General features: G+C 44.2%; 1 protein-coding gene across 2 annotated transcripts in view; it reads right to left on the bottom strand.

The window, feature by feature from the left end:
* The window catches only part of LOC135522745 (trichohyalin-like), a 152,645-nt gene that overhangs the window by 79,672 nt on the left and 47,010 nt on the right, over positions 1-25,963 (bottom strand). For both annotated transcript variants that reach the window (XM_064949291.1, XM_064949292.1), the window contains 7 exons: positions 20,480-20,563; positions 20,270-20,395; positions 10,214-10,354; positions 7,589-7,672; positions 7,254-7,400; positions 6,666-6,833; positions 2,081-2,260 (listed from right to left, as the gene is read on the bottom strand). In XM_064949291.1, coding sequence (XP_064805363.1) covers positions 2,081-2,260; positions 6,666-6,833; positions 7,254-7,400; positions 7,589-7,672; positions 10,214-10,354; positions 20,270-20,395; positions 20,480-20,563 — 930 coding nt within the window. The remainder of the gene's footprint in view (positions 1-2,080; positions 2,261-6,665; positions 6,834-7,253; positions 7,401-7,588; positions 7,673-10,213; positions 10,355-20,269; positions 20,396-20,479; positions 20,564-25,963) is intronic.

The raw sequence follows: 25,963 nt of genomic DNA, 5'->3' as shown, positions 1-25,963 counted from the left end.
ATCCCCACTGACGGGCAGCAACACGATCAAGAGGAAAGGAGCAGAGGGGGAGAGAGAAAAATAAAGAGACGATGGAGAGGAGGGAGACAGAGAGCGAGAGACAGAAAGAGAGAGAGGAGGGAGACAGAGAGCGAGAGAGACAGAGAGGCCGAGAGAGACAGAGAGGCCGAGAGAGACAGAGAGACAGAGAGGCCGAGAGAGATAGAGAGGCCGAGTGAGACAGAGAGACAGAGAGAGACAGAGAGGCCGAGAGAGACAGAGAGACAGAGAGAGACAGAGAGGCCGAGAGAGACAGAAATAGAGGGAAAAGGATGAGAGACAGAGAAAGAGAGAGAGAGACACAGAGAGACAGAAATAGAGGGAAAAGGATGTAGCGACAGAAAAAGGAAAGTAAAAAGATAAGCTAGCCTCTTGTTGGATTCTGTTCATAACAATGTCTAAAGACATTACAGAGTATAATAATTTGGTAGTGCCAAATAAAACACTGAAACATGACCTGTCTTCGGTTAAAGCCTGTCTCATTACTATCATCAAGGAGCTGGGAGAATCTATCAAAACACATCACTTCTGTATCAAGAGAAGAAGAAAGAGAGAGAGCGAGACGGGGGGGATAAAGAGAGAGGGGGGGACGATGGATGAGGTTTCAGATGAAGGGAAGAAAGTGTTTAGTCTATTTGTTCAGCTGTACTCATGTTAGGACGTTTAGGGAACAGAAAATGTTATTGTTCGGGAGAATTCTTCTGACACACACACACGCGCACACACATGCAGGGTTAGGAAATGGTCAGTGGCAGAGCTGCAGTAGCAGTGTGTGCGCGCGTGCATGCAGGAAAGGAAGTGGTCAGTGGCAAAGCTGCAGTAGCAGTGTGTGCGCGCGTGCATGCAGGACAGGAAGTGGTCAGTGGCAAAGCTGCAGTAGCAGTGTGTGCGCGCGTGCATGCAGGACAGGAAGTGGTCAGTGGCAGAGCTGCAGTAGCAGTGTGTGCGCGCGTGCATGCAGGACAGGAAGTGGTCAGTGGCAGAGCTGCAGTAGCAGTGTGTGCGCGCGTGCATGCAGGACAGGAAGTGGTCAGTGGCAAAGCTGCAGTAGCAGTGTGTGCGCGCGTGCATGCAGGACAGGAAGTGGTCAGTGGCAAAGCTGCAGTAGCAGTGTGTGCGCGCGTGCATGCAGGAAAGGAAGTGGTCAGTGGCAAAGCTGCAGTAGCAGTGTGTGCGCGCGTGCATGCAGGACAGGAAGTGGTCAGTGGCAAAGCTGCAGTAGCAGTGTGTGCGCGCGTGCATGCAGGACAGGAAGTGGTCAGTGGCAGAGCTGCAGTAGCAGTGTGTGCGCGCGTGCATGCAGGACAGGAAGTGGTCAGTGGCAGAGCTGCAGTAGCAGTGTGTGCGCGCGTGCATGCAGGACAGGAAGTGGTCAGTGGCAGAGCTGCAGTAGCAGTGTGTGCGCGCCTGCACGCATGAGATCATAGGTAGGTTTGGTCAGTAAAACAGAGCCAGATGTGCTGCAGAGCCTTCTAGCTGAGAAGTACTGTTGTCTGCACTGTTAATGCTACTGATCTACACATGACAATCGCACACAGTCATTATTGCTATTTGACTATGTAGAGAGGGAGAAAGGGAGAAAGGGAGAAAGAGAGAGATGGGGGAGAGGGAGGAAGAGAGAGAGATGGGGTAGAGGGAGGAAGAGAGATGGGGTAGAGGGAGGAAGAGAGATGGGGTAGAGGGAGGAAGAGGGAGATGGAGGTAGAGAGAGATGGGGAGAGGGAGAAAGAGGGAGATGGGGGAGAGGGAGGAAGAGAGATGGGGTAGAGAGAGGAAGAGAGATGGGGTAGAGGGAGGAAGAGAGATGGGGTAGAGGGAGGAAGAGAGATGGGGTAGAGGGAGGAAGAGAGATGGAGTAGAGGGAGGAAGAGAGATGGGGTAGAGAGAGGAAGAGAGATGGGGAAGAGAGAGGAAGAGAGATGGGGGAGAGGGAGGAAGAGAGATGGGGGAGAGGGAGGAAGAGAGATGGGGGAGAGGGAGGAAGACAAAAGGTGAAAAAGAGAGCGGGAAATAAAACATGTGTTTCTCGCCTCTGTGTTACCTTCCTGCCAGCAGCTCTGCGTGTGTCAGTGAGTGTGTTGTTGGCCCGCACCAGATCCTGACTCTGCTGTAAAACCTGGTCCTGGAGATGCTGACACTGATCTCTCTCTTTACCCAGACCGATCTTCAACTCATCCAGCTCTACTGACAGAGTACACACCCTGTCCTCACTAACCAGGAGCTGGGAGGGGCAGAGACAGAGAGGGGGAGAGAGAGAGGGAGAGAAAGAGAGAGGGGGGGAGGGGGGGGGGAGAGGGGGAGAGAGAGAGGGAGAGAGAGAGAGAGAGAGAGAGAGAGAGAGAGGGGGGGGAGAGGGGGGGTGGAGAGGGGGAGAGAGCGAGAGAGCAAGAGAGAGAGGGAGAGAGAGAGAGAGAGGGGGGGAGAGAGTGAGAAAGAGAGAGGAATAGAGAGACAAAGAAAGAAGGAGGATCTTAAAAACATGAGGGAGGGAGTAGTCATGAGGGAGTACAGGGAGTACAGGAGGGGACTGAGCACGCACCCCTGAAGGGGCCTTGTGTTGAGGATCAGTGTGGCAGATTTGTTGTTACCTACCCTTACCACCTGGGGTTGTCCCGTCAGGAAGTCCAGGATCCAGTAGCAGAAGGAGGTGTTTAGTCCCAGGATCCTTAGCTTTATAATGAGCTCTGAGGGTACTATGTTATTGAACAATGAGCTGTAGTCAATGAATAGCATTGTCACGTAGGTGATCCTTTTGTCCAGGTGGGAAAGGGCAGTGTGGAGTGCAATAAAGATGGCATCATCTGTGGATTTGTTAGGGCGGTATGCAAATTGGACTGGGTCCAGGGTTTCTGGGATAACGGTGTGGATGTGAGCCACAACCAGCCTTTCAAAGCACTTCATGGCTACAGACGTGAGGGTCGGTAGTCATTTAGGCAGGTCACTTTAGTGTTCTTGAGCACAGGGACTATGGTGGTCTTCTTGAAACACATTGACTCAGACAGGGAGAGGTTTAAAATGTCAGTGAAGACAATTGCCAGTTGGTCAGCGCATGCTCGGAGTACACGTCCTGGCAATCCGTCTGGCCCTGCGTCGTTCTGAATGTTGACCTCTTTCAAGGTCTTGCTCACATCGGCTGCGGAGAGCGTGATCACACAGCCGTCTGGAACAGCTGATGCTCTCATGCATGTTTCAGTGTTACTTGCCTCAAAGCGAGCATAGAAGTAATTTAGCTCGTCTGGTAGGCTTGTGTCACTGGGCAGCCCTTTGGCTGTACTTCTCTTTATAGTCTGTAATAGTTTTTAAGCCCTGCCACATCCGACAAGCGTTGGAGCTGGTGTAGTCCGATTCAATCTTAGCCCTGTATTGACGCTTTGCCTGTTTGATGGGCATAGCAGGATTTCTTAGTAGCTTCCACATTAGAGTCTCGCTCCTTGAAAGCAGCAGCTCTACCCTTTAGCTCAGTGCGGATGTTGCCTGTAATCCATGGCTTCTGGTTGGAGTATGTACGTACAGTCACTGTGGGGGATGACGTCATCGATGCACTTATTGATGAAGCCAGTGACTGATGTGGTGTACTCCTCAATGCCATCGGAAGAATCTCAGAACATATTCCAGACTGTGATAGCAAAACAGTCATGTAGCTTAGCATCGGCTTCATCTGACCACTTTTGTATTGACCGAGTCATTGGTGCATCCAGCTTAAATTTTAGCTTGTAAGAAGGAATCAGGACGATAGAATTATAGTCAGATTTGCCAAATGGAGGGCGAGGGAGAGCTTTGTACGCGTCTCTATATGTGAAGTAAAGTGGTCTAGAGTTTATTTCCTTCTGGTTGCACATTTAACATGCTGGTGGAAATTTGGTAAAACGAATTTAAGTTTCCCTGCATTACAGTCCCAGGCCACTAGGAGTGCCGCCTCTGGATGAGTGTTATCCTGTTTGCTTATGGCGGTTTACAGCTCATTGAGTGCGGTTTTAGTGCCACCCTCTTACTGTGGTGGTATGTAAACAGCTACGAAAAAAACAGATAACTCTCAGTAGATAGTGTGGTCTACAGCTTATCACGAGATGCTCTACCGCAGGCGAGCAAAAACCTTGAGACTTCCTTAGATATCGTGCACCAGCTGTTGTTTACAAAAATACATAGACCGTTACCCCTCGTCTTACCAAAGGCTGCTGTTCCATCCTACCGATACAGTGTAAAAGCCGCCAGCTGTACGTTGCTCATGTCATCGATCAGCCACAACTCGGTGAAACATACGTTTTTGCAGTTTTTAATGTCCCATTGGTAGTTTAATCTTGCTAGTAGGTCATTGATTTTATTTTCCAATGACTGCATGTTTGCCAATAGAACAGATGGCAGTGGGGGTTTACTCGCTCGCCTACGAATTTTCAGAAGGCAGCCCAACCTCCGGCCCCTTTTTCTCCGTCTTCTCTTCACGCAAATGAAGGGGATTTGGGCCTGTTCCCGGGAAAGCAGTATATCCTTCACGTTGGACTCGTTAAAGGAAAAAGCTTCTACCAGTTCGTGGTTCGTAATCGCTGTTCTGATGTCCAGAAGTTATTATTGGTCATAAGAGAGGGTAGCAGCAACATTATGTACAAAATAAGTTACAAACAATGCAAAAAAAAACTAATTGGTTGGGAGCAAGTAAAACGTCAGCCATCCTCTCCGGTGCCGTTCTACATGACAATGACTAGCAGTTGTTGCAGTGGTGTTGGAGGTCCGGTGGGAACGGTTTGACTGGCCCAATAAAGAGCTGTGTTGGTGCTAGTTAAGCCCGGTCCAAGACCTCTAGCTGGGTTAGGAAGCTAATCACTGTATTACTCTCTCTGCATGGAATGATGCGGGTCAGCTAGATATGAAGCAATCTGTCTTGCCTTGTCTAAAGTAGGAATTGACTACAACCCACTAGGGTCCACACACTAGTGCCAATGTGTTAAACTCATTCCATGGAGGGCCTAGTGTCTGATAGTTTTTGATTTTTCCTTTCCATTAAGAATCTAGACAATCAGGTGATTGGAGTTCCTTACTAATTAGTGACCTTAATTCATCAATCAAGTGCAAGGGAAGAGCGAAAACCAGCAGAAACTCGGCCCTTCGTGGAATGAGTTTGACGCATGTGCACTCGTGTATAGTGCAGGAATATCAAATCCTACCCTGGAGATCTGGGGCCTGTTGGTTTTCTGTTCTATGTGATAATACGTTGCACTCATCTGGTGTCCCAGGTCTAAAAAAGTCCCTGATTAGAGGGTAACAATTTTAAAAAGCAGTGGAACTGGCGTCGAGGTCAGAACAGGAAATGTTTATCAAGTTATACCATTGTCTTACATCAGATCACATCACTCCTACGCAAAACTCGTCCCTCAACCAATCTATCTTTGAGGACATGGAAGTCATCTTCTAGAGCTCGCTCCTGGTAGTTATGACGCACTGGCAAAAAATGTTCCAGCTAGCAGCTTAATGCAAGCTTGTTTGAATGGCCATACGGTAGCTAGTTAGCCATCTTGTTGATGAAGTTGTAAGGCACCAAAGTTATAGGGCTGTTGGTTCTCAGAAATCAGCATGTATCTGATATCTGGCACTGTGCCTCGCTACTTTGTAACATTTGGCCAACACAATAACATGGCAGAGAACAGTCAGCTGTGCTGTAGAACTTGGAGCACTAATCACGGCAGAACAGATATCATAAACTCATTTGTGCATTACAACTTCAGCTAGCAAGAGGGAGTATTCATCATTGACTGTGTAAACAGGCATTGTTAGAGTCCGCATTCCATTTCATATGGATTGATTTGAAACTGGTTCTGCCAGCAAGCAGACACTAATGTGTTAGCTAGCTAATTTTCGTGTACATTTTCACATTTCATAAATACTGACACTACCACCAAAAAAACACCTTAGCTGGATGTAGAATTAGGTAGTTAAGACTTGCTCGCAAAAATAAAAACGTCAATATTAGCTACAGCTTTATAGCTTTGGGCAAGATTAACTCTGACCCTTTAGAGGATGAAAGGGGAATTCAGTGGACGATGTCACCTTGGTAACGTTTCGAATAGGACAGCATATTGTAGCCGACCTTCTTTTTAGCTATCCCATGAGTGGTTGTGAGTTATCAGACAGATCTGACAGGAGACGATGCAAGTTATACATGACTAAATGGTCACTTCTTTAAAGTCATAGTAGCAAGTCATTGTTTGGTGGACACATGGACATATGGGTTACATTACCATAAAACCACATTAGCGTTGAGCAAGTGAAACAATGACAAAAATACATCATGTAGAGGTCAGAGGAAAAACCTGAAGTCAATTATATGAATCATTAATATCATCTAATGTTGTCATTCATTACTTTATCGCCATTATACAGACAGAGAGAGAGATTCCCTCTATATCTAAGTTATATTGAAATCAGCAAAGTAGGTCCTTCATTTGAACAGGGACCAAATCCTCAATGGAGGTAAGATGGATGAAATTATAGAATTATTAAATATGGAGAGGAGGAGGAGGAGGAGGAGGAGGTGATTAAGTGTAGAGGAAAATAGAAATGAGCTGAATTCCCTGTCACCCTTCACTGATTTGATTAAAAGAAGGGGACACTGGTTTAGTGCGCGTGTGTGTTACCTTGTTCTTTAGCGTGTCCAGGTTTTGTCGGAGGTGTGTGTTGTCGTGTGTTAGCTGGTGTGTGTGTTGTTCCTTCATACTGAGGGTTCTCTTTAGTGAGTCCTGAGTGGCCTTCAGTGCAGACAGGTCCTGCTTCATGTGTCTCAGCATCTCCCCACGCTCATTCACCTACACACACACACACACACACACACACACACACACACACACACACACACACACACACACACACACACACACACACACACACACACACACACACACACACACACACACAAGTTTGAGGTTAGCTAGCTGCACACTCAGACCAACAGAGACTATAGTAGTAGACCAGACAGAGGTTGCACTCCTGGTGTGTGTGTGTGTGTGTGTGTTCATTGTCTGTCTAGCCTCCTCCTCCCATAGCTAATCTAACACAGAGCTCATGCAACACTGTAATTAATTTGACTTGGCTAGCAGCATCCAGCAGCAGACAGACTGGAGCTCCCAGTTACAGACTGACAGAGAAAGTTTCATTATCACTGTGACTGATCACTGAGCACCAGCCAAAACACACAGGAAATGGTGTGTGTGCAGAGGCACACACACCTCTTCCACAGATTTATTCTGAGCCAGTGTGAGTCTCCCCAGTTCTCTGCTCATCTCCTCCAGTAGTGTCGTCTGAGTCTGGACCTCTGTCTTAGCAGCCACACAACTCTCCTCAGCCTCCTTCAGAGAAGTCTTTAGTGTAAAGATCTGGAAAACACAACACTGATCATGAAAATACATTCTATTTACATATTCTAACATTTCTATTGAGATATGAGAGAGCAAAATAACAAAAACTAAGATCAGATCTGTTGTTTTCTTGAAGATATGATGAACATTGACATGCATTGGCCATAGTACTATAGCGATGACAGTAAAGTTGTGTTGTAACATGCCTTGTTAGTAGCATTCTCCAGCTGACTGTCTCTGTCCTGTAGCTGCATCCTCAGAGACTGGAGAATACCCTCTGTACTCCTCAACTAGAGGGAGAGAGAGTTAGGGGGTAAACACACAGATGCACACACACACCAGTGTGTGCGTTTGTGTGTGTGTGTGTGTGTGCGTGCGCACCAAGGTTGGGATCAATATCATTTCAAAAAGTAAACGAAATTCCAATTCCACATTTTCCTCATTGAAAACCATTGAGGAGAATTGGAATTTCAGTGTACTTCTGAAATTGAAATGGTATTGATCCCAACCCTGGTGCACACGCACACACACACACACACACACCTGTGAGTATTTCCTGTTGGTTGTGTGAGGTGAGTGAGTGAGCCGCCAGTGACGCTATAACTCCTTCAGCTGCTCCTCCAACACACACACATGCACACGCACTCACACACACACGCACACACACACACACGCACGCACACACACACGCACGCACACACACACGCACACACACACACGCACTCACACACGCACTCACACACACACGCACGCACACACGCACTCACTCACACACACACAATAAAAACACATCCTTAGTTACAAATACTTACTTACTAGGAATATACATGTGAAAACCCTATTCTCTATCCAGAAAGAGCTGAATTTGCCAAGGTTTGAACCTGCTTTCGAATGACCACATTAACAATACTTACTTACTTCCGTCAAGGTCTTTATAACTATCAGAATAAAACTGGAACCTTTTTAGCTTTAACTCTGATTCTGTTACATCACTCATCCATATCAATACTGCCTTTGATGATATGGCCAAAGTCATTTTCCTCATCTTAAATCCAGCACATCCAAATTATTAAAACTTCACATTTCCCAATCTCAGGTCTCAATTCTCTGAAGGCATAGGCAGGAAGTTGGGAACTCCCAAAAGAATATGAGATTTGTGAATTTGTTCAAACGAAGGTGCTTAAATGTGAACGATCATATTATCTAGCCTCTATGGAGAGAGAGACCAATCTGAGGAGGACTAGAATGGACTCATTACTTCTGCAATCAAAGTGGGTTCCCACCTCCCCTTTCCTCTCTTCCTCCCTCTCCTTTTCTTTCACTGTCCTACGTTCTCTCTATCAAAGTGGAGGAGGAGGAGGAGGAGGAGGAGGAGAGCGGCTTGGGCAAATCCTTGATTGGCTGAAGTCTATCCTGTATTTAGGATTAAAATGAATAGGTAGAGAACAATGTGTGGTTTAGAAAGAAAGACAGAGAGAGAAAGAGAGAGAGAGAGAGAGAGAGAGAGAGAGAGAGAGAGAGAGAGAGAGAGAGAGAGACAGAAAGAGAGGGGGTGACCAATATAATTGAATTAAGGTTTGAAGCCAGAACATTTCTATAAGAAGTTAGAAGTATGAGGCGAGAACAAGCAGAGATACAATTACCATCTAATAAAAAAAGAGATTAGAAACTCACTGAGTATGGTTATGTCTACCCACGGGACAACCTTCATGTGACCTTTCTCAGTTCAGAAGTGAGATACACTGTATACGGCTGCTCTTATTCAGACTGTCAGACACAACACGCAGTGCGTAGGCGCACACCATCAGATAATAAAGAAACAGTTGAGATGGGAAGCTGCTGCTACAGACAAGTCATTTGTCTAATGAGCTCTTTAGAGCTGCTTTTGGCAGCAGATAGGAATTCATTAACATGGCTAATTGAATTAAACAGGTGCTGATTTCACAGCTGCTTTGCGTTCGCGAACACACGCTGTTGAGACGGAGCTACAGGTGGTGTGTGAGGGAGAGAGCGTATGAGGGGTGGAGCGGGTGAGTGCTTGTCTTTGATGGTCTCTCTCAATGGAACCTTGGCACTCAACCAAAAACCAAATGATATGCAGATCAAGTGGTGTGTGTGCTCCTGCTTCTCGCTGAGTGTGTATGTGTATACATGTGCTTGAGCTTCAATGGAGCCTGTATGCCCTTGAGATAAACACATGGCATATTAGTAAACACTAAATATGACCTATTGTCTATGGCATGGCCTATGGAGATGAGATGGAGTATTGTTGTGTTGAATATACATTAGAGATGAGATGGAGTATTGTTGTGTTGAATATACATTAGAGATGAGATGGAGTATTGTTGTGTTGAATATACATTAGAGATGAGATGGAGTATTGTTGTGTTGAATATACATTAGAGATGAGATGGAGTATTGTTGTGTTGAATATACATTAGAGATGAGATGGAGTATTGTTGTGTTGAATATACATTAGAGATGAGATGGAGTATTGTTGTGTTGAATATACATTAGAGATGAGATGGAGTATTGTTGTGTTGAATATACATTAGAGATGAGATGGAGTATTGTTGTGTTGAATATACATTAGAGATGAGATGGAGTATTGTTGTGTTGAATATACATTAGAGATGAGATGGAGTATTGTTGTGTTGAATATACATTAGAGACAGCTGGCTGAACCGCATTGGAATCCATTCCATTTCAGTCAGTTCAGAAGACTTGAGGAGATAGAAAATAATGTGCACTTTTCAAAGAGTACTTTTCAACCTCTTAATTACTTGAATTGAATCGACTCCAAAACTCTGTCTCGTCTTCCTCTCGCTCACCTGATCCCTGGCAGAGGTGTGTTTCTCCCTCACATTATTCAGGTCTTCGGTTATCCGTTTCATTCCTTCTTCCTTCTCCTCCAGTCTCCTCCCATACTCATCACTCAGTTCGGTCCTCACCTCCACCATTTTGGCCTCTGCCTGAAACACAGTCGTACTCACACTCAGTATTACAGGCACCCACACTCAGTCACTGTCACACAGTAGGGTCTGAATTACTGACCGCCATTTTATTTTGACAATTCAAATACGCTGTCACACAGTGAAAGAGAAATACTAAGCTCACAAAAACTTGATGATTTCGACAACTATTACAACGATGATCTAACTATGTAGCAGAGAAAGGAGAGATTAGACATTAGATATGGAACCTTGATATGAAACTAATCACACATCAGCATTGTACCAGATCTTCAGTTTCTTGGAAATTTCTCGCATGGAATAGCCTTCATTTCTCAGAACAAGAATAGACTGATGAGTTTCAGAAGAAAGGTCTTTGTTTCTGGCCATGTTGAGCCTTAATCGAACCCACAAATGCTGATGCTCCAGATACTCAACTAGTCTAAGGAAGGCCAGTTTAATTGCTTCTTTAATCAGGACAATAGTTTTCAGCTGGCCTAACATAATTGCAAAAGGGTTTTCTAATGATCAATTAGCCTTTTAAAATGATAAACTTGGATTAGCTAACACAACGTGCCATTGGAACACAGGAGTGATGGTTGCTGATAATAGGCCTCTGTACGCCTATATAGATATTCCATTTTAAGAAATCTGCCGTTTCCAGCTACAATGGTCATTTACAACATTAACAATGTCTACACTGTATTTCTGATCAATTTGATGCCATTTTAAATGGACAGAAAATGTGTTTTTCTTTCAAAAACAAGGACATTTCTAAGTTACCCCAAACTTTTGAACGGTAGTGTATATGTTTTTTATTTAAAAAATGTACACATATTTATCCCCTTATTTTTGTTGGCAGAAAACTACCTCCGTACTTCCATTCATTTGTATGGGTTACCTTCAGATGAGTCCCGTGACGCTGGGGGTCATAGAGCAAAACAGAGAACACCGTTCGTGAGAGTCTCCCCTTTTCATAGAGTTTGTAGCCAAACTGTTCGGACACTACAAACGTTTTCGCGAGAAGACCGATTTTTCGGAATGTCTCCTGGTCTGACAAACACCGCTGTAGCTCGGCTACCATCCACCGCTGTAGCTCGGCTACCATCCACCGCTGACATAGGCGGATTGAGATGCAGCCCATGCAAAACTGATATCACTAGATAAAAGTGACCAAACATACAACAACACACACACTGATTCATTTCACCCTCTCACCCTCCCGTCCGTCCGACCCTTCCCCTTCAAGCCCTCGGCTAAGGGTGAATATCAAATCAGTTCCTGTTTTAATTTCTCAATAGCGAAGTGTAATTTGTTATTACGTGTGTGTGTGTGTGTGTGTGTGTGTGTGTGTGTGTGTGTGTGTGTGTGTGTGTGTGTGTGTCAGACACAGGGGCTGACAAATGACTTCAGTCCAGATTGCTTTACATCACAAATCATTGTCACATTATAATACCCCTAATGCAAATACACGTGTGCGTGCGTGTGTGGTGCAAGTATGTGTGTGTATGGTGTGCATGTCTTTGAGTGTGTGTGTGTGAGTTTGTGTGTGTTGTATCCCTGTATCGCTGGCGAGCTCATTGCTCTCAGAAATCAAAGTTAAATGGATCATCTATCATCAGAATATACTGTATGTCTGGAACACTTGTCTCCGTCTCACTCTGTGTGGGTGTGTGTGTGAGCGGTATGTGGGTGCGGTGTGTGGGTGTGTGTGCCTGGTTGTGATTAATGTGCTGCATTGGGCTGTTCAGCTATGCATGTTGGTGAGTTTATCGTTTGATGCTGGCTCCAATTAAACTCCTCTAAAGTGACTGATGGCTTTAAGACTCTGTCCATCAATAAAGGCCATCCAGGCCTTTGCACCAGGATATGTCATTCTCACACTAACTAATGTCCTCTTGACTTGCAGGCACTGTGTGTGTGTTTCAACTCCACCATCTTATAAAAGACCACAATATATCTTGCCCAGTTGTCCTATCCCCAGACCCAGTAATCTGATATATCATATATATTAATTCTCATGTAACTCTAATGACAGACTCTGATATTGTTATTATGCCTGCATCAGCCAAAATACACACACAGACAAGAGAAAATGTCATATGTGTCTTACGGGAGGGGGGGTTGAGTTGTGTTTGAGAATAGGCTGTTTGCAGGATTTGCAAGAAGGGATTTTCATTTGTAGAGTGGAGGAGGAAGGGAGGAAGGGTGAGGAGAGGAATACGGAGATGGTAGGGGGTGGAGAGGACATTGAATGATGACACACGGTGTGTGTGTGTGTGTGTGTGTGTGTGTGTGTGTGTGTGTGTGTGTGTGTATGCGTGTGTGTGGGGTATATAATAGGGTATCTATATGGGGTTTAACATTTGATGGCTACGGCACATGGCTCAGGCCTATCTCACACTCAACTGAATACCACACGCCTGGGAATCTCCGTGTCCGTGTCCGTGTGTGTGTGGATATAGGGTAGTAATATAAAATAGATGGTATAGCTCCGAAGACTCCAGAGAAGACATGTCTCTTAAGAGAAACACCCATCTCCCCCTCGGTCTCACCCCTTCCCCTACCTCTCAGCCCTCTACCACCTCACCATTAAACCTACTACCCCTCACCCTCACCCCTTCCCCTACCTCTCAGCCCTCTACCACTTCACCATTAAACCTACTACCCCTCACCCCTTCCCCTACCTCTCAGCCCTCTACCACCTCACCATTAAACCTACTACCTACCCCTCACCCTCACCCCTTCCCCTACCTCTCAGCCCTCTACCACTTCACCATTAAACCTACTACCCCTCACCCCTTCCCCTACCTCTCAGCCCTCTACCACCTCACCATTAAACCTACTACCCCTCGGTCTCACGCTTTCCCCTACCTCTCAGCCCTCTACCACCTCACCATTAAACCTACTACCCCTCGGTCTCACCCCTTCCCCTACCTCTCAGCCCTCTACCACTTCTCTATTAAACCTACTACCCCTCACCCCTTCCCCTACCTCTCAGCCCTCTACCACCTCACCATTAAACCTACTACCCCTCGGTCTCACCCCTTCCCCTACCTCTCAGCCCTCTACCACCTCACCATTAAACCTACTACCCCTCACCCTCACCCCTTCCCCTACCTCTCAGCCCTCTACCACTTCACCATTAAACCTACTACCCCTCACCCCTTCCCCTACCTCTCAGCACTCTACCACCTCACCATTAAACCTACTACCCCTCGGTCTCACCCCTTCCCCTACCTCTCAGCCCTCTACCAAATCACCATTAAACCTACTACCCCTCACCCTCACCCCTTCCCCTACCTCTCAGCCCTCTACCACTTCACCATTAAACCTACTACCCCTCACCCCTTCCCCTACCTCTCAGCCCTCTACCACCTCACCATTAAACCTACTACCCCTCGGTCTCACCCTTTCCCCTACCTCTCAGCCATCTACCACCTCACCATTAAACCTACTACCCCTCACCCTCACCCCTTCCTCTCAGCCCTCTACCACCTCACCATTAAACCTACTACCCCTCGGTCTCACCCCTTCCCCTACCTCTCAGCCCTCTACCACCTCACCATTAAACCTACTACCCCCTCGGTCTCACCCTTTCCCCTACCTCTCAGCCCTCTACCACCTCACCATTAAACCTACTACCCCTCACCCTCACCCCTTCCTCTCAGCCCTCTACCACCTCACCATTAAACCTACTACCCCTCGGTCTCACCCCTTCCCCTACCTCTCAGCCCTCTACCACCTCACCATTAAACCTACTACCCCCTCGGTCTCACCCTTTCCCCTACCTCTCAGCCCTCTACCACCTCACCATTAAACCTACTACCCATCGGTCTCACCCCTTCCCCTACCTCTACCACCACATCATTAAACCTACTACCCCTCACCCCTTCCCCTACCTCTCAGCCCTCTACCACCTCACCATTAAACCTACTACCCCTCACCCTCACTATCCACCCGCCCCTCTCTGTCCTATGCTGTGTAGTCCAATGGTATTAGCTGTGTGTTGATATTTAGATGGATGAGTGGAGAGTAAGGAAGAGAAAAGACCCAAACACACCACACCGACACACACCCTTACAGCCCCTCAGCGCTCTCCTGTCCTCACAAGCATGGTTTCCCCCTCTAATTGCTGCCATTCGTCAGTGTGTGTGTGTGTGTGTGTGTGTGTGTGTGTGTGTGTGTGTGTGTGTGTGTGGTATAGGGCTGCCACAGCACCACCTGAAGTCCCCTGTCAGTACTACAGTGTTTGCTACTGCCTCAGTCACACCTCAACACCTACAGCAATCTACCATTCAACTGTCTCACTGCAAGGTTGCCACCAGGCACGCACACAAAGCTTTCATTTAACACACAGCTCTCAGTTAATACACACACAGCTCTCATTTAACACACACACACACACACACGCACACATGCACACACGCACACACAACTGTATATTATTGTTATCATATGAGGGACATTGATCTTCATGACCGTTAACAATGACAATCTAAATGAAAAACACACGCAGACAGAAACTAAAGACAAACTCACACAGTGCTTCAATACACTGCAACCTTATACAACACTGATACATATTTCCGTACTGAATTAAAACCAATTCAGATATTTGAATCTCTCTCTCTGTCCATCTCTCTGTATCTCTAGCTCAGTGAATAGTCGAAGCAAACTGTATTTGAATGGTTAAACAACAACAGTTAATGTTGTCTATTATTCATTCAATCACAATCACATTATAATGTGGTGATTAGTTACACTGCCTGGCTTCTATGTTCCTATAAGAAGCCTTTAAGTATTTTGTAATGTAGCAATTTATAGATTTTTTATTCATATTCTACATCATTGTCTGTCAGTTTTACGTCCAGCGCCAGACAATCTACAATTTAATATGTCGTCTTGTGTTGATTATAAATGAGTGTTTCCCTCACAACCAATCAACTACAGCAATCTACACCTAACACAGACACCTTATCAATCAGAGGATCACACTGTCACACACACACGCATATACGTACACCGCCATCGGTCAGCTTCATCAAACTAACTCATCTATCTTACGGTCTGTCTGTGAAGCCAGGGAGGAACAGTTGTCCAAACTTAGCATTCGTCAGAACTACAGTCTGATATTAACAACACACAGAAATATTCATCTTGGAGGTAAACACTAACCGGCTTAAAAAAGAAAATGAGGTTATTTTACAGGAATATCCTCACAGAGGACCTCAGGGGTAATGAGGAGAACAGGAGGCTGTTTACATCTCTGCCCCCCTCTTTCTCTATAAGTCTCTCTCTCCTCTACAGTCCCTCACTCTTTCTCAGGTGAGATTTGAAAAGGTATGATTACTTTGTATGTGCGTTCACATTCATATGTTTGTGCACGCACACATGTGTGTGTGAGAGAGTAAAAAGGTAGGATTGCCTAGGATCCCTGTCTCACTCCCTCTCTCTCTGTCCTATTCATATTTCACCTTCAATTTAATTTTTTCATCAGTCAGGGAGCTGCCTGCCGCAGTGATTCAATTATGCTTTGTGATTGGCCCGCTGGCATCCTGAAGGGTCACGGAAAGGTTAAAGAATTCAGTGGCACAAACATGATTATGGCTCTGTAGCGTCTGATCAGAACCACTGCTTATCACAGAACACTGGACCTGACTGGCTGGTTGTGTGCCTCGAGGTTCTGGAGGGGTTTACATGTTCACTGTTCAAAACAAATGTTTACATGTTGTGGTAGTTTATATTGAACTCGTAGGCACACACAGCCGAGGACCCAAATTACAGCTACTCATTGACACGGAGGCAGGCAGACATTAAATCCTTGTTATACACGGAGCGAATAGGCAATGTAATGACATCAACTCTCATGTCCCCAATACTACCTAGAGACAGGAGCTATATAATAAGTCTGACTAATATCCAGCTGTGTTTCTTGATACTACGGAGATACTGAATAGGTTGCAATACAAACATGTACACTCTGCCCTCCCTGCATCTATCCATATCCTCACTGGGGCCGAGCTCCCTGCCATCCAGGACCTCTATATCAGGTGGTGTGAAAGGAAGGCCAGGAAAATCATTAAAAAGACTCCAGTCACCGAAGCCAAAGACGGTTCTCTCTGCTACCGCACGGCCATAGGTACAGGGTCCTGAACAGCTTATATTCCCAAGCCATAAGACAGCTAAATAGATAACAAAATGGCTACACAGACTATCAGAGATGACGCTTGTAATTTATTTCTATTTTTGCACTGACTGTATGCACATTCACAGGGCCCTAAACACTCACACAGACACACACAAAAATTCACTCCATCATCGGCTCACACACATAACATGCACATACAGTACCAGTCAAAAGTTTGGACACACCTACTCATTACAGGGTTTCTCTTTATTTTTACGATTTTCTACATTGTAGAATAATAGTGAAGACGTAAAAACAATGAAATAACACATTAGGAATCATGTAGTAACCAAAAAAGTGTTAAACAAATATAAACAAATATATTTTATATTTGAGATTCTTCAAAGTAGCCACCCTTTGCCTTGACAGGTTTTAGCACTGTTGGCATTCTCTCAACCAGCTTCATGAGGTAGCCACCTGGAATGTATTTCAATTAACAGGTGTACCTTGTTAAAAGTTAATTTGTGGAATTTCCTTCCTTCTTAACAAGGTTGGGGTGGTATACAGAATATAGTATGGTATTTTACCAAATAGGGCTATGGCAAGAACAGCTCAAATAAGCAAAGAGAAATGACAGTCCATCATTACTTTAAGACATGACGGTCAGTCAATGCAGAACATTTCAGCATATGTGGGAACTCCTTCAGGACTGTTGGGAAAATTATTCCAGGTGAAGCTGGTTGAGAGAATGCCAAGAGTGTGCAAAGCTGTCATCAAGGCCAAAAGGTGGCAACTTTGAAGAATCTCAAATATAAAATATAATTGGATTTGTTTAACACTTTTTTGGTTACTACATGATCCCATATGTGTTCTTTCGTAGTTTTAATGTCTTCACTATTATTCTACAATGTAGAAAATAGTAAAGATAAATAAAAAACGTTGAAAGTGTAGGTATGTCAAAACTTTTGACTGGTACTGTATATTTATACTGACTCTACCTACACACACAAACCCACTCAAATACAGTTGAAGTCAGAAGTAGCCAAATACATATAAACTCATTTTTTTCACAATTCCTGACATTTAATCCTAGTAAACATTCCCTGTCTTAGGTCAGTTAGGATCACCACTTTATTTTAAGAATGTAAAATGTCAGAATAACAGTGCAGAGAATTATTTAATTCAGCTTTTATTTCTTTCATCACATTCCCAGTGGGTCAGAAGTTTACATACACTCGAATGGTATTTGGTAGCATTGCCTTTAAATTGGGTCAAACATTTTGGGTAGCCTTCCACAAGCTTCCCACAATAAGATGGGTGAATGTTGCCCATTCCTCCTGACAGAGCTGGTGAAACTGAGTCAGGTTTGTAGGCCTCCTTGCTCTTCACACGCTTTTTCAATTCTGCCCACAAATTTTCTATAGGATTGAGGTCAGGGCTTTGTGATAAGCACTCCAATACCTTGACTTTGTTGTCCTTAAGCCATTTTGCCACAACTTTGGAAGTATGCTTGGGGTCATTGTCCATTTGGAAGACCACACACAGCCGAGGACCCATTTACGACCAAGCTTTAACTTCCTGAATGATGTCTTGAGATGTTGCTTCAATATATCCACATAATTTCCTCCCTCATGACGCAATCTATTTTATGAAGTGCACCAGTCCCTCCTGCAGCAAAGCACCCCCACAACATGATGCTGCCACCCCCGTGCTTCACTGTTGGGATGGTGTTCTTCGGCTTGCAAGCCACCCCCTTTATCCTCCAAACATAACGATGGTTATTTTGGCCAAACAGTTCTATTTTTGTTTCATCAGACCAGAGGACATTTCTCAAAAAAGTACGATCTTTGTCCCCATGTGCAGTTGTAAACCGTAGTATGGCTTTTTATGGCGGTTTTGGAGCAGTGGCTTCTTCCTTGCTGAGTGGCCTTTCAGGTTATGTCGATATAGGACTTGTTTTACTGTGGATATAGATACTTTTGTACCTGTTTCCTCCAGCATCTTCACAAGGTCCTTTGCCGTTATTCTGGGAATGATTTGCACTTTTCACACCAAAGCACGTTCATCTCTAGGAGACAGAACACGTCTCCTTCCTGAGTGGTATGAAGGCTGCGTGGTCTCATGGTGTTTATACTTGTGTACTATTGTTTGTACAGATGAACGTAGTACCTTCAGGCATTTGTAAATTGCACCCAAGGTTGAAACAGACTTGTGGAGGTCTACAATTCTTTTCTGAGGTACTGAGTTTGAAGGTAGGCCTTGAAATACATCCACAGGTACACCTCCAATTGACTAAAATGATGTCAGTTAGCCTATTAGAAGCTTCAAAAGCCATGACGTCATTTTCTGGAATTTTCCAAGCTGTTTAAAGGCACAGTCAACTTAGTGTATGTAAACTTCTGACCCACTGGAATTGTGATACAGTGAACTATAAGTGAAATAATCTGTCTGTAAACAATAGTTGGAAAAATGTACTTGTGTCATGCACAAAGTAGACGTCCTAACCGACTTGCCAAAACTATAGTTTGTTAACAAGAAATTTGCGGAGTGGTTGAAAAACAAGTTTTAACGACTCCAACTTAAGTGTATGTAAACTTCCGACTTCCGACTGTACAATCATCATATGCTGCTACTCTGTTTATCATCCTAATGCCTAGTGACCCCTATACTTTTCTACCTCTATCACTCCAGTTTCCCTGCTGATTGTAAATACGGTATCATAAACTGGGTGGTTAGAGCCCTGAATGGTGATTGGCTGACAAAACATGTATTTTTCCTGCTCTAATTGATATACGTTGGAAACCAACCAGTTTATAACAGCAATAAGGCACCTCAGGGTTTGTGGCCAATATACCACGACTAAGGGCTGTGTCCAGGCACTGTGCTTTAAAACTTGAAACGTATGTTCTAACAGAGGATATCCTTGTTGCATAACTAAATGGTAACGTCTTCACAAGACATAATCTAATGCAATGTGACGAGAAATAATCATGATGCTTTTGTTTCCTGAGCCTGTTTCTGAGTGATGGCTTTGTGACGAACGAACGAACGAACAAGCACACACACACACACACACATTCCTCCAAGGGGAGGTAAGATGTGAATAATACATGAGCAGATTCATATTGGGAGTGATGCTTGTCAATCAAACTCCCCCCAAAAACACAAGCCATCAGGGAGGATTCTGAGAGACTCTATTTAGGTCTGATGTGTGTGTGTGTGTGTGTGTGTGTGTGTGTGTGTGTGTGTGTGTGTGTGTGTGTGTGTGTGTGTGTGTGTGTGTGTGTGTGTGTGTGTGTGTGTGTGTGTGAGAAAGTGAGACACGGTCAGTCGATGGGGCTGTTTGGCGCTAGATTCCCCAGGCGAGGCCTAATTGACGGTGCGACGGCCAAATCTGTCCCCCTCTCCAACGCCTCCCTGTACTATATTCAATATGGCTATTTACATGGCCCGCGTCAGTGAGCAAACAAGCTCATTTAAAAGTTCACATGCTAATGTGTGACATTTAAAGCAAACTTTACACGGGGAAAGGACACGCAACAATAGATTTTGATTCTTTTCTTGTCCGTGAATCTCATCAGGCATCTTCCATATTTATGAGTGGGAGAACAAAGGGACACCTTAGCAGAGGAGAGGAGGGAGGGAGGGGTGCTGGAGTGTGGTTTGGAGGGTGACAATACACATGTTGACAAACAAACAAGTTCTCCATTACATCTGGAGTAGTGTGTGTGTGGACTCATTGGGTGTATGCTAAGCCTGTGTGAGCTGTATCTATTGTGTGCACATGGAAGTGTGTGTGTATGTACCTGGCGCATAGTTTGCGTGTGTGAGCTCTGGACTTGATCCAGCTGAGACTGTAGGCGAGCCGTGTCCTCTACCCTCATTCTGCTCTCTCTCTGGGTCTCACACAGCCTCCTCTCCTGGGTCTGCAACTAACACACACACACACACACACAGTAGAAAGAGACAGATATTCAAACTACCCTATCCCCAACACCAGCCCTATCTCTACCTACCTCTGATAGAAGAGTCTTCTCTCTCTGTCTGAGAGTCAGAATATCCCTCCTCTGTCTCTCTTCCTCCTCCCTGACACTCTCCACCTGGAACAGACACAAAAAGAAACAGATAGGAACAATTAAAACAGAGACCTGCTAAATTATTCTGAGTATTAAGGTATTTTTGGCAGAGATAGCGCATGTTAGCATAGGTAAAAATGCAGAGAGAAAGAGAAAGAGAGATAGAGAAAGAGAGACCACTGTATGACGCCTCCAGCCATCCTCACTCCACTACCCCCAGACATCGACCAGACCCAACCGAGACAGGACAGGGATGAGTGGAGCCCATCACACCCCATCTCCCCAGCCAGAACAGGGCTATATCCCTCCCTGCTCTGTTCATTCACTAGAGCATGCTCCCACCATGATCCTGCCTATTGATTTCAGCTTAAGTAATGAGCCAGCTTATCCAAAAATCTTTAGCGTTTGGGCTCAAGTTAAGGGAGTCGATGGGGGCCATTTCCCTTTCTGAAAAGCACATGCAGACTTTTTATGTACGGAGGGACAAGACAAATCCTGAAGCTGATAAATCAATAGGGCTTTCTGTCGATGGACACACACACACACACACACACACACACACACACACACACACACACACACACACACACACACACACACACACACACACACACACACACACACACACACACACACACACAGCTGACTAATGGTCTTTTTTAAGGCAATTAAAGTGAGCTGTAAACGTATGAAGGCCAATCAATGTGGATGTGGGTCTATTATCAGTGCTTTAACACTGATATACTGTGTGTGTGTTTGTGTTTTAGTCTATTGTCAGTGCTTTAACACTGAATTAGAAGAGGCTTTAAAGAGCAGCTAGGGGTCTAGCTGAGGTGTGTTGAAGTCATTTATCTAGAACAGTAGAGACCTCAACATGTCACTACAGGACACTATTCTACTGCACTGCCCCCTTCTGCCAGAACTCAAAGTGAATCCAAGCCAATTCATTGTAGAACAATACCAAAGTTTATTTGTACTTTCTATTTCCGGATTAATTCAATGTTCACACCAGTAGAAAACATGGAAATGTAGTAAATTGAAAATGTAAGGAAAACTAACTCTGCCAGCTTAGTCCGTCGCTTTAGGCTTTCCCTCACTGTTCTCAGCTTTGCCAAAGATGAGGAGCGCGTTGGTAAAACCAGCATACAGACAACACTTCCCTAAGGTAATTGGTTCCACATTAATATATTCATTCGACTGTGATTTGTACATCAGCAAAAAAGCTTCCCCTTTGATGTTTCATGCTGTGCCCCCTCATTCTCTCTCTCTCACACACACACACACACACACACACACACACACACACACACACACACACACACACACACACACACACACACACACACACACCTGTCCATATTCCCTCAGATATGAAACCAATGAAATTGACATTTTATATCTGGGGGAGGGGAGGGGGGGGGTCTACAACCTAAATCAGTAAAAAAATAAGATAGTAAGACTTGGTCATGCTGTGTGGAGAATGTAGATTGGCATGGTGATCGATTAGGCTTGGTTCAGAGGGTGGCTACAGGGGTGACTGGGAGACTGGTCATGCGGAAGACAGAAGCAGCAGACGGAGCCCTGGAACCAGGTCAACACAACGTCAAACCTTAAGAGTCTACGGCGGGGGTGGGGGGTTCTACGAAGCTAAAATATGGAATTGTTTTAAGATGGTCATACCAAGGATCATTTAGCTATTTGATGAAACATTGAATTTGGCCTTACTGCTATTAGCCCATAGAAACACATTGAATAACAGTTCATACACGGAAACACAGATCGTCAAAAGGAGGTTTGTTTTAAAGTGTCTGTCCTACTGTACAGGTGAGCGATATAAGAAAGATCAGGATTTCTTTTTTTTATGGACCCATATTTAACCTCTTATTTTTGGCACCAAACTACTTTCATATATACTTCCATAAATGTTTTAAACTGGTACCAGGCTACCATTAGAGCTAGACCCTTAGAGGAGTCTTGTGAGGCTTGTCTCGTCTTTACAAATAGTGGGCATATTAGATTGTGGGCCAAACCGTTTTCCTGTCAAACACTGCTGTACCCCGTAACCCCGGCCACCTTCCACCGCAGACGCGGAAGGCCGACATTGGCGGATGCGTTGGATTGAGCCGCTGCCCACGCAACAACAAAAAACTCCAGATATCTCGAGTTTAAACAGACAGATTTTGCTGGGGATTTTTGTATTATGCTATTTCGATTGCCGTGGGGGCGCGGACATCAACTCTAGGGGGTTTTAACGGCGATAATAGAACTAAGGCCCGATGCTTTTTAGGCAACCCATACCAATAAGGCAAATACCTTATTGGTATGGCATATGAATATGGTAGTAGCAATTAAATATGCTAGTAGCTCCACCTTTCCCTCTGATAGGTTAGGTGGGATTTTTGCCATTGCTTATAGGCCTATCTATCTATCCATCCATCCATCCATCAATCATTTGTGTCTAGGGGCTAGGAGCTGTTTCTGGACAGAGCCATGGAGAAAGAAAAGGAAAAACATTTGAGGTGATTTCAAAGTTACATTGTCCTAATAGAATGTCAAACAATTTGACCTGGGATCAAAAATACATCCCTTGACATTTTTTAGATAATTGTTTTTAATCAAAGTGATGTTTTTGTGGCATTTTGGTCAATGGACAAATAGTGACCTTACCTTGAGAAGAATGGTGCATCACATTGGCTGGGTTTTGATGAACAAACAAGTTGAAGGTGTGTCAAGGCTTGACCCCTTACTGTCCAATCAGAACGTGCGTGTGATTGCTTCAAGTTGTGTATTTATGGTCTTTTATGTATTGCGTTGTCATCAACTCCAATTCAAATGTTAGTCCTTTATAGCCTTGTTTGTTAAATAGCCTACAGAAACAAAATAACAAAATGTAGGCCTATCTCATATTTGCTTAATATGTTGAACACGTTTTTGAACAGTAATTGCATGGCTTCAAAATGTAAATGCATTGTTAACATAGCATTCACACTGATATAGGCATACTGTAAAATGCATTATGTCTGAGCCATGGACATGCCTAATGTTGTCAATAAGCAATATTCAATTCACTATTGATAAGACCTAAAAAATAAAGTGAATAATTCTAATCAAATGTAACAACTCCCCGTGGGAATATAATATTAGGCCTATGACAACGTAGAATATGGAGGGTGACACGCACATCCTAACTTTTGACAGGAGCTGGAAACAGATGTAATATAAAGAGAAAAGGGGGAACGTCCACTCACCGTTACTGCTCTGAAATATACACGGACTGTACAAAACATTATGAACGCTTTCCATCACAGACTGACCAGGTGAAAGAAAGCTATGATCCCTTATTGATGTCACTTGTTAAATCCACTTTAAATCAGTGTAGATGAAGGGGAGGAGACCGGTTAAATGATTTTCAAGCCTTGAGACAATTGAGGTATGGATTGTGTATGTGTCCCATTCAGAGGGTGAATGGGCAAGACGCTTCTGGGTTTTTTATGCTCAACAGTTTCCCATGTGTATCAACAATGGTCCACCACCCAAAGGACATCCAGTCAACTTCAAACAACTGTGGTAAGCATTGGAGTCAACATGGGCAACATGTAGAGTCCATGCCCCAGACGACTTGAGGCTGTTCTGAGGGCAAAGGAGGGGGGGGGTGCAACTTAATATTGTGTTCTTAATGTTTTGTACACTCAGTGTATATAGCTATTGCCTGTCATCACGGTTGATATGGCCAGTAGCCCAAGTGACATTCCCACGTGAAAGGTAAACAAACAGGCAAATATAGTTTAGAAGCAGATTCAGCACCACGGACAGCGATCTGAATTCCCACGATTTGACAGTTCGGTCCAACAGAGGAAGGTCGAAGATGCAACTTTTTACAAAATTATGAACAAAAAACAATAAGCAGTCTTTTTAAATAACTGAATGTTATTTTAACGTAATGTCCTACAGTCACTGACACCTTTCATGCAATGGGCATCGCACATAATGAGTCCAAACATTTCACAGAAGCTGGACAAAAATAATGTCCAATATTAAAAAAAAGAGGAATGTCTTGACTGTTTTGCTGCTCGGGATATTTTTATAAAACGTGGGTGATGTACATAAGGTTAAATCCATGCCATAACCAATTGCGTTATAGGTAAGACCAGCTTTTGGTCGGTCTTAAATATCCCTTGTTGCGCTCACTGAAATTGGCATATTGGCGCACGTTTTTAAGGACACACTTCAAATATTTCCACCCCTCCCACCTCAGCGCAAGAGAGCGGATCTTAGACAGGTAAATTGAACCTGGCGTAAGGGATGGAAAATGCTAGTGCGCCAGTTTTTACATAACAAAATTGCAAACTAACGTACATTTGAGATTTGCGCATCCTTACCGGCAGATGAAAATAGAGCCCTCAGTTTAGTTATGGCAAGGCGTTCCCCTAGGGGAACTACCCCCCCACCATTCAGCTGAAAAGGTGGCGCGGGGAATTCAAAAATATTCTTTCGAAATATTTAACTTTCACACATTAACAAGTCCAATACAGCAAATGAAAGGTAAACATCTTGTTCATCTACCATCATGTCCGATTTTTAAAATGTTTTATAGCGAAAACACAACATATATTTATGTTAGACCACCAACAAATCAAAAAAAAAACGGATATTTTTCCCAGCCAAAGATAGAGTCACAAAAGCAGGATTAGAGATACAATGAATCACTAACCTTTTGAAAATCTTCATCAGATGACACTCATATGACATGTTACACAATACATTTATGTTTTGTTCGATAATATGCATATTTATATCCACAAATCTCGGTTTACATTGACACCATGTTCAGAAATGCCTCCAAAATATCCGGAGGAATTATAGAAAGCTACGCCAGATAACAGAAATACTCATCATAAACTTTGACCAAAGAGACATGTTCTACATATAATTAAAGATACACTGGTTCTAAATGCAACCGCTGTGTCAGATTTTTTTTAAATGTTACGAAAAAAGCCTACCATGCAATAATCTGAGACGGCGCTCAGACGTAAATATATTTCTCCGCCATGTTGGAGTCAACAGAAATACGAAATTACATCATAAATATTCCCTTACCTTTGATGAACTTTCATCAGAATGCAGTGCAAGGAGTCCTAGTTCCACAATAAATATTTGTTTCGCTCCATAATGTCCAATACTAGTGTCCAATTAGCTGCATTTGCTAGCACTTTCAGCCCAAAAGCTGACGCTGGTCCAGGAGAACTCAGACGAAAACTTCAAAAAGATATATTCCAGGTCGAATAAACTGGTCAAACTAAGTAGAGAATCAATCTTCAGGATGTTATTTTCATATATATCCAATAACGTTCCAACCGGAGCATACGTTTTCATCTGCAGCCAAATGGAACAATGGTGACATCCACAGACAAATGCGCCACAGGG

The sequence above is a fragment of the Oncorhynchus masou genome, chromosome 30 (genome assembly GCF_036934945.1).
Source record: "Oncorhynchus masou masou isolate Uvic2021 chromosome 30, UVic_Omas_1.1, whole genome shotgun sequence".
Taxonomy (NCBI): Eukaryota; Metazoa; Chordata; class Actinopteri; order Salmoniformes; family Salmonidae; genus Oncorhynchus; species Oncorhynchus masou.
Note: the sequence above shows the minus strand (reverse complement) of the source record. Positions and strands in the feature narration are given on the sequence as shown.